Source organism: Thunnus thynnus, chromosome 5 (assembly GCF_963924715.1).
Source record: "Thunnus thynnus chromosome 5, fThuThy2.1, whole genome shotgun sequence".
Lineage (NCBI taxonomy): Eukaryota > Metazoa > Chordata > Actinopteri > Scombriformes > Scombridae > Thunnus > Thunnus thynnus.
In genome coordinates, this window is record NC_089521.1 from 35017425 (window position 1) to 35031871 (window position 14447).

Sequence of the window (14447 nt, forward strand, 5' to 3'; positions counted from 1 at the left end):
GATTCAGAGTTCTCTCTATCAGTTCATTGGTATTTATGATGAACTGATCAAAACTACTTCTTAAAATATCTTTTATTTCATCAAAAAGTCATTTTTCAATAAGCAAGAAAGTTTAATTCTTATCTGACTTTCAAAGATGAAGTAGTCTCTGTCCTTTAAGTAGGATTCAGACCAGTTCAGCACGGTGCCAGAAGGTCCCACCGTGTTTTCCAGTCTGTCTAGTGATGTGTTGTGGTCGACCGTATCAAATGCGGCACTGAGATCCAGTAATATTAATACTGTAATTCTGCCACTGTCAGTGTTTAAGTTTATGTCACTGAAGACCTTCACAAGAGCAGTTTCAGTGCTGCGGTAGAAATCCTGACTGGAAGACATCAAAACAGTTGTTTAAAGCCATGAAGTTGTTCAACTGTTGAAAAACAGCTTTTTCAATGATTTTACTTAAAAACGGGAGGTTTGATATGAGCCTGTAGTTGCTCTTTGGTGAAGTGTCTAGATTTTATCTTTTGTGGTTTGATGACGGCAGTTTTCAGGGTTTGTGGGAAGAACCTGAGAGAAGAGATGTGTTGACAGTCTGTAGAAGATCTGAGGAGATGCAGTTAGAACTATTGTAGGAAATCATCAAATGAAACTATGATGCAGCTTTTATTCATGTTTCTGTCGGTTTGTTGCAGCTCTGAGCAAAAAAACAAAAAAAACCCCAAATATCAACCAAAAGCAGAAAGAAGAGCCGACAAGCTAAAGTTCAAAACCCAGAAAAGGTTCAAACACCAAATCAGATTGTTCTTCTTTTATTGTTCTTATGTGTGATTCTGTGTGAAGCTCTTTGTGTTGATAGTGATACATAAATAAAGATATTATTATTATTATTTAATTAATTATTTCTTCCTCAAGTTTCAAGCTTTGATCCTTTCAGCAGCAGCAGGTGACGTCTGTAATCAAAACCTGCTCAGTGAAAACCAAACAGAACCTCAAAACCCCCAAAACAAAACAAAACTACATTTACAGAAATGCATACAGATAAACAGTCAAACAGATATTAAAGTGGCTTCTAACTCCATAAACCACAAAACAACTAAATAACTTCATAATAAACAAACACATCAGTGGTTACAGTGAACGTCAAACTGAAGAACACTGACGACGGCAGAGACGTGTTTGTGCTTTGATCTGATCAGCTGAGGGAACGTCGACCAGATGAAGAGTCAGACGATCAAACTTCATTCAGACCGAACGCAAAGTGAGTTTTCATGTGCTGCGAGTGCATAGAAACCAAAAACACTCGTTCACATCCGCACGAGTTCAAATGTTTTAACTTACACGTAACATTTAATGAATGAACTTCATGAAGATACAGAGACGAGAGAGACTGGAGGGAAATAACAGAAAATACACAAACACACACACAAACACACAAACAAACAAACAAACACACACAAACACACAAACAAACACACAAACAAACACACAAACAAACACACAAACACACAAACAAACAAACAAACACACAAACACACACACAAACACACAAACAAACAAACAAACACAGAAACACGCTTCTCGTTTGGTCTGAGCACATCTCAGTTCATCCTGACATGAACATGAACATGAACGTAGTAAACAGATATGATGACGATCCGTCCGGTAGTTGTTGAAATATTTCAGTGAAGAAGTGAAAACCTTCCTCATGGTGGCGCTGGAGGAAACATCTTCATCTGAGGAACATGAATGTTTGTTCAAACCTTCTCGGTGATTCATTAAACGGATATTTTCATCGTCCTCCACAGTAACGCTGCTAACATGCTAACATGCTAACATGGCTAACATGCTAACATGCTAACATGGCTAACATGGCTAACATGCTAACATGGCTAACATGGCTAACATGGCTAACAGAGGAAGAGACTCGGTAGTTGATATAACATCCAGACTATTTGATGACAGTCGTTGCCACTGATCATCCTCGACAACGTGAACATTAATGACTTTACGAGCAGATGAAGAACAGACGTCTGCATCATCGGTTTTGATCTCTGAGAGGAGGAAGTCTGACGTCCAGACACGTTCAGCTTCATATCTTCTTCTACGACATTTACAGGACAGTTTCCTCTGATTCCACCATAAACTACTTCCTCAGCAGCTTATTTATTACCTTCAGACCCCAGTAAAATGTTTAAAATTAAGAATAATAAAAGTATTTTGTCTTTTTCCTCTTTGTGTCACAGTAACAGACTCAGTGAGGAAAGAAGCAGCGGAGAGAGCAGCTGTTTGTAACGTAACTGTGTCTGTAAAGAGAAGAACTGGTTCATCCAGACCAGCAGGACAAACACAGTTTACAGCTTCACTTTTCATTAAGTCACTAACTGGTTTGATCTTCTTTGTCTTCTTATCGTACAAACACCAGCTGCTGCTTCATGTTCGAACAGCGCGTCACTCCAGATACCTCGGGATGCATCCTTGCAGCTGGATGAGCTCGGGCCAGCTCTCGTATTTATTCTTCACTTTGTCGTTCTTCAGATGCTAAAACAGACAAACAGAGAAACAAACAGAGAGCTGATTCAGAACAAAACCACGTCAACAAGAAACTCATATTTATTTATCAAACGGCTGAAACTCAAATTCTTCACTTTTAGTCACAAACTGGAGAATAAAAACTGTTGATCAAACATGTTTTCAGTGTAAAAGTCAGTTAAATATAAACTCCTCTAAACTCCTCTAAACTCATTAAACTCCTTTAAACTCCTCTAAACTCCTTTAAACTCCTCTAAACTCCTTTAAACTCCTCTAAACTCATTAAACTCCTTTAAACTCCTCTAAACTCCTTTAAACTCCTTTAAACTCCTCTAAACTCCTTAAAACTCCTTTAAACTCCTTTAAACTCCTCTAAACTCCTCTAAACTCCTCTAAACTCCTTTAAACTCCTTTAAACTCCTCTAAACTCCTTAAAACTCCTTAAAACTCCTTTAAACTCCTTTAAACTCCTTTAAACTCCTCTAAACTCCTTAAAACTCCTTTAAACTCCTCTAAACTCCTCTAAACTCCTTTAAACTCCTTTAAACTCCTATAAACTCCTTTAAACTCCTTTAAACTCCTATAAACTCTTTTAAACTCCCTTAAACTCTTTTAAACTCCTTTAAACTCTTTTAAACTCCTTTAAACTCCTATAAACTCTTTTAAACTCCTATAAACTCTTTTAAACTCCCTTAAACTCTTTTAAACTCCTTTAAACTCCTCTAAACTCCTTAAAACTCCTTTAAACTCCTTTAAACTCCTTTAAACTCCTCTAAACTCCTCTAAACTCTTTTAAACTCCTATAAACTCTTTTAAACTCCCTTAAACTCTTTTAAACTCCTATAAACTCTTTTAAACTCCCTTAAACTCTTTTAAACTCCTATAAACTCTTTTAAACTCCTATAAACTCCTTTTAAACTCCTATAAACTCTTTTAAACTCCTTTAAACTCCTTTTAAACTCCTATAAACTCCTTTAAACTCCTTTAAACTCCTATAAACTCTTTTAAACTCCTATAAACTCCTTTTAAACTCCTATAAACTCCTTTAAACTCCTATAAACTCTTTTAAACTCCTATAAACTCTTTTAAACTCCCTTAAACTCTTTTAAACTCCTTTAAACTCCTTTTAAACTCCTTTAAACTCCTTTAAACTCTTTTAAACTCCCTTAAACTCTTTTAAACTCCCTTAAACTCTTTTAAACTCCTTTAAACTCCTTTTAAACTCCTTTAAACTCCTTTAAACTCCTTTAAACTCCCTTAAACTCTTTTAAACTCCCTTAAACTCTTTTAAACTCCTATAAACTCTTTTAAACTCCCTTAAACTCTTTTAAACTCCCTTAAACTCTTTTAAACTCCTATAAACTCTTTTAAACTCCTATAAACTCCTTTTAAACTCCTATAAACTCTTTTAAACTCCTTTAAACTCCTTTTAAACTCCTATAAACTCCTTTAAACTCCTTTAAACTCCTATAAACTCTTTTAAACTCCTATAAACTCCTTTAAACTCCTATAAACTCTTTTAAACTCCTATAAACTCTTTTAAACTCCCTTAAACTCTTTTAAACTCCTTTAAACTCCTTTTAAACTCCTTTAAACTCCTTTAAACTCCTTTAAACTCCCTTAAACTCTTTTAAACTCCCTTAAACTCTTTTAAACTCCTTTAAACTCCTTTTAAACTCCTATAAACTCCTTTAAACTCCTTTAAACTCCTATAAACTCTTTTAAACTCCTATAAACTCTTTAAAACTCCTTTAAACTCCTTTAAACTCCTTTAAACTCCTATAAACTCTTTTAAACTCCTTTAAACTCCTATAAACTCCTTTTAAACTCCTTTAAACTCCTTTAAACTCTTTTAAACTCCTATAAACTCCTTTAAACTCCTATAAACTCCTTTTAAACTCCTTTAAACTCTTTTAAACTCCTATAAACTCCTTTAAACTCCTATAAACTCTTTTAAACTCCTCTAAACTCCTTAAACTCCTTTTAAACTCCTCTAAACTCCTTTAAACTCCTTTAAACTCCTATAAACTCCTTTTAAACTCCTTTAAACTCCTATAAACTCTTTTAAACTCCCTTAAACTCTTTTAAACTCCTTTAAACTCCTATAAACTCTTTTAAACTCCCTTAAACTCCCTTAAACTCTTTTAAACTCCTTTAAACTCCTTTTAAACTCCTTTAAACTCCTTTAAACTCCTATAAACTCCTTTAAACTCCTTTTAAACTCCTTTAAACTCCTTTAAACTCCTATAAACTCCTTTTAAACTCCTTTAAACTTCTTTTAAACTCCTTTAAACTCCTGTGTTTAATCTGGTAGTTTGTGTCGGTTTGTTGTTGGAACCAGATTATTTCTCTCATGTTACCGACAGAGTGAAGCGGAAACGCAGCATTACTGAACCTGAGGAGGAATTTACAGTTTACGTATGAAATTTACGGATCAACAGACACATTTTCAGTTTTTATTGATATGATTCTCTCCAGTTCACCATCATCTATCAACAGCTCAATAATTAACAGGAAGAAGAATCATCACCTTTCTGACAACGTCAACAACAGCTGAACATGTAGAAGATTCATAAGAAGAAGAAGAACTGATGGAAATAATCAGACAATAATCAGCTCTGAACTTTAAATGTCAGAGAGTCGATCCTCCATCATCTGTCTGATCGGACTCAATATCATTGATCAGGATCAATAACACGTAACTGAAGCAGCAGCACTTTGATTCTTGTTATTATCTGATTTCTACCAACAGCAGCACAGCTCAGTTTATATTTCATCCACATTTATATATTTATACATGATCAATATATCAGATTGTTGTTCGTTATTCAAACATTTAAAGTTTTCACACAAATCAATACAAGTTTAATTTTTAAGAAGTGATGATTACACTGTAAATAGTTTTTTCTGATAAATACCGACTCAGAACTTCTGGAAAACATTTATTATTTATTTATTTATTATTAAACGTTTTCCTCCGACAGGCTGCATCTGTAAACATCTGTTCTTAAAACATTAACAATAGAAAAGTGTTTATGAATATTTAACGTGTTTCTGTGTTTTATATCTTTATTTAACTTTATTTCATCCTCCAACGTTCACAGTGTTTGTTTTTTATTCTGTAAAGAACTCAAAAAAGTGCTACATTAATAAACTTTATGACATTTTGTTGACATGTTTTATCAAGCACATTCCCTCTAACTCATCTTTAATATTTGGCTTTTTTTTTTTTTGAAACATCTGAATCTAGAAGTTAAAAGTTTTGTGTGTTTCATATTTAATGCAGTGATGCCTCGACGCTGTGCGGGGTTACGGAGGTTAAACGGAGGTTAAAGAGCATCTGATCTGGTGGTTTTTACCTTCTCGAAGTTGCTCTTCACTGCAGCTCCTTTCCCACCAACGAACACCCAGTTATCTCTGAAGCCCAGAGACTGGACGGCGGAGCTGCCCAGCTCAGCGATCAGCTTCCTGGCATCTTCATTCAACCTGCGAAACACAGTGAAGCTTTCAACACACAGACACACAAAGCTCAGAGATCATCACTCCTGCAGGATCCCAGTCAGGTTCATCTCATGTAGGTTTGCACAGACAAGGCCTCGGTGTTGTATGAATAACAATCACAATACAGATACCACAAGTCAAGTGATAATTAATCATATAAAATAGAATATTAACAATAAAAATATGTGAAATATAACTATAAAGGAACAAATCTGTGTCTGTCCTTCACTGTTCATCTGATCATCATCACATAGGCGAGTACTGCTGAACACGTTTAATATTGATAAGCTTTGAATAAAACAGTGAACAGCGAGCCGCTCAGCTCCGAGTCTGAGGGGCTGTTTGATATAAACACCATCACACCACAGCGGGGGCGGGGCTTCTGGGCTGTTCAACTGTGCAGGGAACCAATCAGAAAATACTTCCAGATCACACCTGGTTTGAAAATAAACTTTTACGACTAAATAAGACTAATCTTCTGTTTCAATGTTTCACCATTTTTACTTCACAAAACATAAACTCACAACTGGTTTGTTTGTTCGGCGAGAGCTTTATGAACTCTGATTCAAACGTAGTTAGCAGGAAGTTTGAATCTTCTTAGAGCTTTATTAGCAGAATCTGTCTTAAACCAACAGTCAGTCAGCAAATGAACAGTGAAACCTGTGTTTCTTGCTGTAATCATTCCTCCTGTTCATACCGACCATTAGAAGATCCCTTCATAATGACCTTACAATGGAAGTGATGGAGGACAAAATGTATTTAAAAGTTTATCTGAAGCTAATATGAAGCTTCAGCGTCCAAATGAGTCAAATCAAGTAGATATCTTTCAACGTTACAGTCTTTTTAGTGCCAAAGTTCCTCTTTTTGTTACTATACTTCCACCTGCAGCTCAACAGGGAAACACTGTCCGAGGAAACACAAAGAGGGAATTTGATGCTAAAAAGACTGTAAATGTGTCAGATATCCACTTGATATGACTAACTCAGACTGCTGAAGCTGAATAGAAGCTTCACACAGACTTTTAAATGACTGTGTGGACACACTGTGGATTTTATCCTCCATCACTTCCATTGAAAGCACATTTGAAGGATCTTTTAATATCCAGTATGAACAGGAGGAATGATTACAGACACCTGACTGCTGGTTATAGACAGACGTGAAAAACTGTGAACTCGTCCTTTAATAGCAGTTTGGAGAAGAGAGATTATATTTACTTTGATGAAGGTTCGTCATAAGACGCCATCAGAACAATAGAACCTTTCTCGATGCTCTTCAGGAGTTCGATGAGAGGTTCCACATCTGCAGGACAAACATGTGTTTAATCTTTAAATCAAACCATCACTGCAGCTGAAACATATCAATTAAAATACAAGATGCTTCTTACCGCCGCTGTACATGTTAAAGTGATCGGTCTTCATGACTTCTCCTGTTTTCCCTGTTAGACAGAAACGTGTAAATGTTCCTGAAACCAGTTTATCATGCAGGAAGATGCAGCAGCTCACTGGTTCAACACTCACCGTTTATAATAACGATGTTGATCCCAAAACCAGCGTTGTTCTTCACTGTTCCCAGAGCCCTGAGGAGGTTTGTGTAATGTCAACAACACGTCAGCAACACGTCTTTAATATTAAAACTGTGAATTTCCATAAATTTGAGAGAATTTTAAAATGAGTCGGATTTATTATGAGTCGGATGAAAGCAGGAAGTGTGTGAAGAAAAGAAGAAGCTGCTCACAGATTGTTCTCCACGCAGATCTTTGGACCCACGACGTTGGCGGCGCCGCTCTGGATGAAGAAGCTGAAGTGATCCTCTGGACACTCTCTCTTTGGAGAACAGGATCCAACTGGACAGGAAGTACAAAACATTAACGGATCCCATCAGATGAGTCGGACGGATTGATCCTGAGCAGCTGATCAGGTGTGTTATCGATCTCTCACCTGACTGTTTGGAGGGCGCTCTGGTCCTGGAGGCGTCCAAACCTCCAGATAATGCACGAGTCCATTCAGCTGGAACAACAGTCAGAGTTTTATTGACAGGATGAACAAACACGTACTGACAGAGTTAAAGGGATATTCCACCAAACATCTGTCTTTTATATCACTGTAGCTGCTGTTTGTCCAGAAATAAACTGCAATAAAAAGGTTCCTGACGCTCTGCAGAGATATGAGAAGACTCGCCGCCCAGGTGCATGCTGGTACCACACCTGCTGACCCACACACTAAAAATCACTGGGTTCGCCTTTATCCCAGTTTGGGTGAATACGGCACCGACACAATACTGTGTTAATGGTGTTCTGAGCCACTTATCTTATCAAACTGACATGTCAGGGTTTGTTATCGATTGTTCATAACTTGTGTATCTGTTGGATCTCATCTGCACATCCTTTTGTACAAGAAACAATAAATCTGTGACCGTGTTTAGCTAAAGCTTGTTGTGTGTAACGCTGGTTCACAGTAACAGATCCAACTTTAACACAGTGATTGTTAGTGTGTATATAATACCAGAGGCGTCGATAGTGCATGAATGCAGGCTGTAGGTGGATGTAAACAAGCCTCCATGTCTGTAAAGAAGCTCGAGTCTCTGATGTCTGTAGCTGCAGTTCTATATTAAACATATTAACATATTAAATAAAGTGACCTGTGTTAGCTTAGTGCTAACGTTACCATTCTTTTACAGCATCATGTGTTTATTTCTTCTGATTACAGTGACAGAAATCAGGAGTTGGAAATATTCTCAACATAAAACCGGTTCTACAGGATCTCCTGGACAGATTTCTTGGCAAAAGCTGTTAAAAAGTGAGATTGAGCTGCGACTGAAGTGAGACCAGTTTGTCTGCTTCCACCTTCACCTCATATTCACGCTCAGTGCTGCACTTTCTCTGACACAGGGAACAAATAAACCAAACACAAAACTAGAAGAACTAAACAAAGTACTAAAAAAAAGGATATACTCCATACATTTAGAAATCTTAAAAATAATCAGATCCTCAAAACAAACAATAAATAAAACCACAAACTGATAAAAAGCTCAGTCGACCTGAAATGTTTGTTTCTTTTATAGAAAAGTCAGACTGACATCAGCTTGAAACAAGAATTAACACATAGAAATACAAATAAAAACGTCCTTACATACTGAACCAGCCGTCCACTTATCAATCACCATCATCATCATCATCATCATCGTCATCATCATCATCATCATCATCATCATCATCATCATCGCAGGTATTTAGCAGTTAATTTCTGTGACATTTTTACAGTTTGGTGCAGTTTGATACAAATTATAAGAGAAAACAGAAAATATTGTTTAGTTGGTTTAGTTGGTAAATACACACTCATTATATTTGGATTCATGGTTGTTAATTTATAAAAGAAATCTTAATAAATTAGACTCTTAACAATTTAACTGACAGAAATTAGTCTGTGTTATAATTTGCATATTAACAAATTACCCGACCCTTTCAAAGACGTCTGAGGATGAAAAGCTGCTGTTAGGAGATTATTGACAAAAAGTCCTGGAAGTAAAATAAAGTGTTCCTGTTATCTGGGGCCGTGCAGGTAGAGAGAAGTGATGTTAGCAGACGTCTGCTGGAGGCTAACAGCTACTAGCATCACACACCATAAAAGGCTTTTTCACAGCAGACATTTTGACTTATCAATAGTCTATAGTAGGAAAACCTCCGTTATTACTAATAACATCAACATGGTCTCTGTTCTATTCAGTGTCCCCATAAACCACGTTAGTCTGACAACAAGCCAGCAGCTGCTTTACGAGGATGTTTTATTATGTGCACCTGTGCTTTTCCTACTGTCACTTCTTAAAACGACTTCTGTGAAAAAAAGTCAATTTCCCATCCAACTGTCAGAGGTCCAGGTGCATTGTGGGTAATGTAGGCGGCAGATTTGACAAAGAAGGAGAATGTGTGGAATAAAATAAGACAATATCTCTGGTTCTGCTGCATCCTTATTAAAAAAAAAACAAAAAATAAAACAGCCCATCATGAGTCTGATGAGTGAAATGATAAATCTGTTAACATATTGATTATTAACCAATAGCTGCCCCTCCACAACAGTTTAATCAAGATGGTCCCAACTCCTAGAAACATGAAGCTACAGTATGCCATCAGATCATTTAAATAATGCTGTAACAATTACAAAGTGCAGCCTTTAAAATAAAACACTGATAAAAGTCTTAGTTGTTCACATTATCTGTTAAATGTTCCTACCTGTGAACGGGTTGCTGTATTTCTGCAGCATGACAGTGATAAAAATAACCGCTGGCACCAACACCAACACGCACTGCAAAACCCCTGAGAGACAGAAACAGGTAACATGAGTGAGACAATAATGTAAACTAACTTGTAAAGCACAAAAGTCCAGCTGGCTTTATTGGGTTTAATATTATTTGCTTTGGATTAGTTTGACAGAGGTTTTGTTTAGTTAACTGTTTGCTTTGTGTGTGTTGATCAGGGCTCAGGTGTGAACTTGTGACTGTTAGATGAATAATAATAGTTAACGCTGGTGTTCACTGGTGTCTCACTGAGACGCTGGTTTAGCAGCTCTGGGACTGGTCCAGGTTGTAACCGTCTGTCGTGTTTTGTTTTCAGCAGATCAAGTCAGTGCCGTCAGACAGGTTTTCTTTTCTTTTGATTAACCAGCAACAGCTGTGACACTTTTGTTGTATTTGTTTCTTTGATTCGTTTCCACCTGCAGTTCTGTTCCTCTGTTGCTCATCTCAGTTCTTCACTTTGTGTCATTTTGTATTTGGTGTCTAATTTTGTAAATCTAATAACCAGCCTGATGGCGTTATGTTGCTCCTCGTTCAGTTGTGTTCTTGGTTGTGACAGAAACGATCTGAACCTGAAGACATTTTCATCTTTAAGCTGACATGAACGAGAGGTCCTTAAAATGTTCATAAAGAAAATTTGGGGTGTTTATTATGTCACAGCTAAAATACAGCTGACAATGGACATTTTTATAGATATACGGTCACTACGGATATTAGCTCTGTCAAAAACTAAGAGCCAGAATACAGAAAATTATCTCTTGTGTATTATCTTTCTTTTTATTATTATTATTTTTTACCGTAACTTTAGTTTTTTCTTGCTTGTTGTATTCTTTTACATGATGCCTCTATTCCATGAAGTTTATATGTAAACATATATGAGAGAATGTTGAGATGCAAATGCACTAAATGATGGGATGTTTGAATTGTATGAAGAAAATGTTCATTTAAACATCTATAGTTCTATAATAACTGGAAACATAAATATAAGAATATGTCATTAAAGGACAGTTTCACTTATCTATAAACCTTACAATGGAAGTGATGGAGGACAAAATCCACATTCCTCCTTCTCTGCAAAAATGTATTTCAAAGTTTCTCTGAAGCTAATATGAAGCTTCAGCGTCCAAATGAGTCAAATCAAGAAGATATCTTTCAACGTTACAGTCTTTTTAGTGCCAAAGTTCCTCTTTTTGTTTCTATACTTCCACCTGCAGCTCAACAGGGAAACACTGTCCGAGGAAACACAAAGAGGGAATTTGATGCTAAAAAGACTGTAAATGTGTCAGATATCCACTTGATATGACTAACTCAGACTGCTGAAGCTGAATAGAAGCTTCACACAGACTTTTAAATGACTGTGTGGACACACTGTGGATTTTATCCTCCATCACTTCCATTGAAAGCACATTTGAAGGATCTTTTAATATCCAGTATGAACAGGAGGAATGATTACATTACTGTTACTATGGAAACCTGACTGATTTATAGACAGACTGTAGATCAAACTTCCATCGAATGTTTCACTGTTCAAACATGAATGAAGGTGGAAGATTGTGGTGGCTGAAACAAAGAAAACATTTCAGAATGACTCGAAGGAATTATCAGCAACACCCAGATATGTATGTAATAAGGAAGTAACCACCGTCATAAAGTACACACACACACACACACACACACACACACACACACACACACACACACACACAGAATCTGTCGGGGGATGGAAACTTACTTCTGTAGTTTTGTCGTCTTGCCATTTTTGTATTTCCTGTAAAATAATAAAATAAACAATAATTATGAGATATAGGACAGTAACAGTTTCAATCTGCTTCTGCTTCACTCACAGTGTTTTCAGGTATTTTGGTCAGTACAGAAGTTACTGAAGTCAACAGTCAGTTTTTCCAAACAGGTACAACAACACAAGCATTCTCAGAGCTGGAAGAATACAAACATTTTGGTAGCAACTAAAGATTAATTTCTACTTCTGATTAATTTGCAAATTATTTTCTCAATCAATAATTTTGTCTATGAGATGTCAGGAGATAAAAATGCCACATCACAGTTTCACAGAGCTGAAAGTGATGCAATCAGATTAGTTGTTCAGACAGACTTAAAGTCCAAAACACAAAGATTCAGTTTGTTTCTGAGAAAATCTTCATTTCTGAGAAACCAGAAGCAGAAATCTTTTGCTTTTGAAAATCACTCAAACTATTAAATTACTGATATATGGATTGACTAATTGAATGATCAGCTCTATAGAAGCAGAGAAAGTTTAGCTGAGTAAAAACTAAAAAGTACCTTAAAAGAGGTCCAGTCAGCCTAAATAAGCACAAACACCTGTGCAGGTACACGAGGTGAGAATCACAGCTCCTCAGCAGAAACTAAATCTGTTTACATACAAGCTTCTGTGATTAAACACAGAGCTGCACGTCTGAACTACACCTGACCTGAGAAATGAGATCATTATGAATAAAGCTTAGTGAATGTTAAATAAACTGACCGATTCTCACAGTGAGCATGTCTCTGACGTCCCGGCTCGATGACTCTGTCGAGTCCCGGGAGGCGTTCAGACAAACAAGTTGATCCTGTTCTGCCTCGCTCAGCCTGATCACCTGGTTACAGCCAATCAGCTGCACCCAGGAGGTCAGAGTCCATGTGACTCATCGGGTGATAACGTTATAAAGTATGAAGGAGTATTTACATGCATGAAGTTACCAGCACTGAGACCGTTTCACTAAGAAGCTTCCAGTCGCTTTACTCTAACGTTCTGTATGTTCAACTAATAAATGTTTACTTTATATTTTAATAATTTACAGATTTTTCTGATTGGTTCCCTGCAAGATTCAACACAACTTTACCAACACAGCAGCTCAATTTACACACAAACACAACAACTCATTTGTCAATCAGACACACTGAGATAAAAACAATAACAACAGGCTGCAGGTAACCAATCAGAAACAACTGTCAGAATAAAATAGATTTCTAACAGTGTTTAGCATCTGATGTCATGTTCCTAACAGCTTATTCAATCCTTTTGTCTACACATGACTCCCACATGAATACATGTTCTGTGTGTCACTGTGAGACTACAGACAAACTTTATTAGTTCTCCACATGATGAACAGCAGCAGCTTGTCAATCAACACATCATTTGTGTTTGTGAGGAACTGATGAGTTTCTGGTCCAACAGGCTGAAGTTGTGGAATTAAAATCTGGAGGTTTATTAGACTTAATATCAGCAGCATGCAGAGTTTAAACAGCAGCTGACAGCAGGGTTTTAATGCTTTGAAACAAGCTGATCACTGGATTCATTTTGTTCTGCAGCAGATTCATGAAACATGACGTCAAAGTTTTGATGTAAACTATGAAAGTCAGAACTTCAGCTTTTATCAGGGGGACAAATGTTTTTACTGGAGGGCTGGTTTGTACGTACATACACACACAAAAAACATAAATACAAAAAAACACACTCTAAACATGAGGTACATATATTGTGTGTTAGCAAGTTCTGTAAAATGACTGTCATGTCTTTCTTTTGGCTAGAAATGTATTTTAATCAGTGCTAATCTGCCGTTAGTGTTGGTTATACTGAGCTAGCGGGCTAACATATTGTTCATAGCTAACAGCTACAACCTGGGTTAAATTGACTGCATAGCTAACATTAGTTTACTGTGACGGTAGTCATGGTAACGGGGACACTTCAGCCTTTATGAGTGGGATGTTTTACAAATAAAGATTAAAAACACAAACTTATGACTGGGACATTTGGACACTTGCTAAGGCAATAGGATAACTGTACGTTTAATTATAGCTATAAACAACAGAATAAGCACTCTGGATACATTTTGATTTTGGCAATTTAGTTTAATACGGTTATTATTCATATTTATGAAATAGAATTGGATGCTGTTTATTGAATATTATATTGTGATGCTTATTCTTAATCAGTCGTTCAGTTGACAGTTGAACAATTGGTACTTAGACAATTGGTTCTCAAACCTTTTCATGTCAAAGACCCCCAAACTGATATCCAACAAGCCGTGGACTCTCATTTGAACAGATGTTTTTTGTGGACCCTCTGAGGAGCCAGCCACTGTCTGTACTGTAGGTGGGGAGATAACTGTGGAGAAAGCGAAACCTCTGAT

The 14447-nt window shown here is 36.6% G+C and overlaps 1 protein-coding gene across 2 annotated transcripts; it reads right to left on the reverse strand.

Moving 5' to 3' along the window:
- Positions 1–632: 632 nt before the first annotated feature.
- Positions 633–12948, reverse strand: LOC137183721 (protein FAM3C-like). 2 transcript variants are annotated; one of them, XM_067590978.1, is made up of 10 exons: positions 12800–12948; positions 12032–12067; positions 10238–10321; positions 7950–8018; positions 7747–7855; positions 7530–7588; positions 7397–7447; positions 7227–7311; positions 5871–5997; positions 633–2520 (listed from the first exon to the last, which is right to left on the reverse strand). In XM_067590978.1, exons 1-10 carry the CDS (start codon positions 12816–12818, stop codon positions 2431–2433), a joined length of 729 nt encoding a protein of 242 aa, XP_067447079.1. In that variant the 5' UTR covers positions 12819–12948; the 3' UTR covers positions 633–2430. The 2 variants fall into 2 exon arrangements, with proteins under 2 accessions (XP_067447079.1, XP_067447080.1); XM_067590979.1 differs by lacking the exon at positions 12800–12948 and adding an exon at positions 12598–12785.
- Positions 12949–14447: the final 1499 nt, after the last annotated feature.

What these genes read in the sequence shown, in the direction of transcription:
- LOC137183721 (XM_067590978.1), bottom strand. An exon ending in CAACATCGTTATTATAAACG is followed by an intron (nt 7,448 to 7,529) that starts GTGAGTGTTGAA and finishes TCTGTCTAACAG; the next exon opens with GGAAAACAGGAGAAGTCATG. An exon ending in CTTTAACATGTACAGCGGCG is followed by an intron (nt 7,312 to 7,396) that starts GTAAGAAGCATC and finishes TTTGTCCTGCAG; the next exon opens with ATGTGGAACCTCTCATCGAA.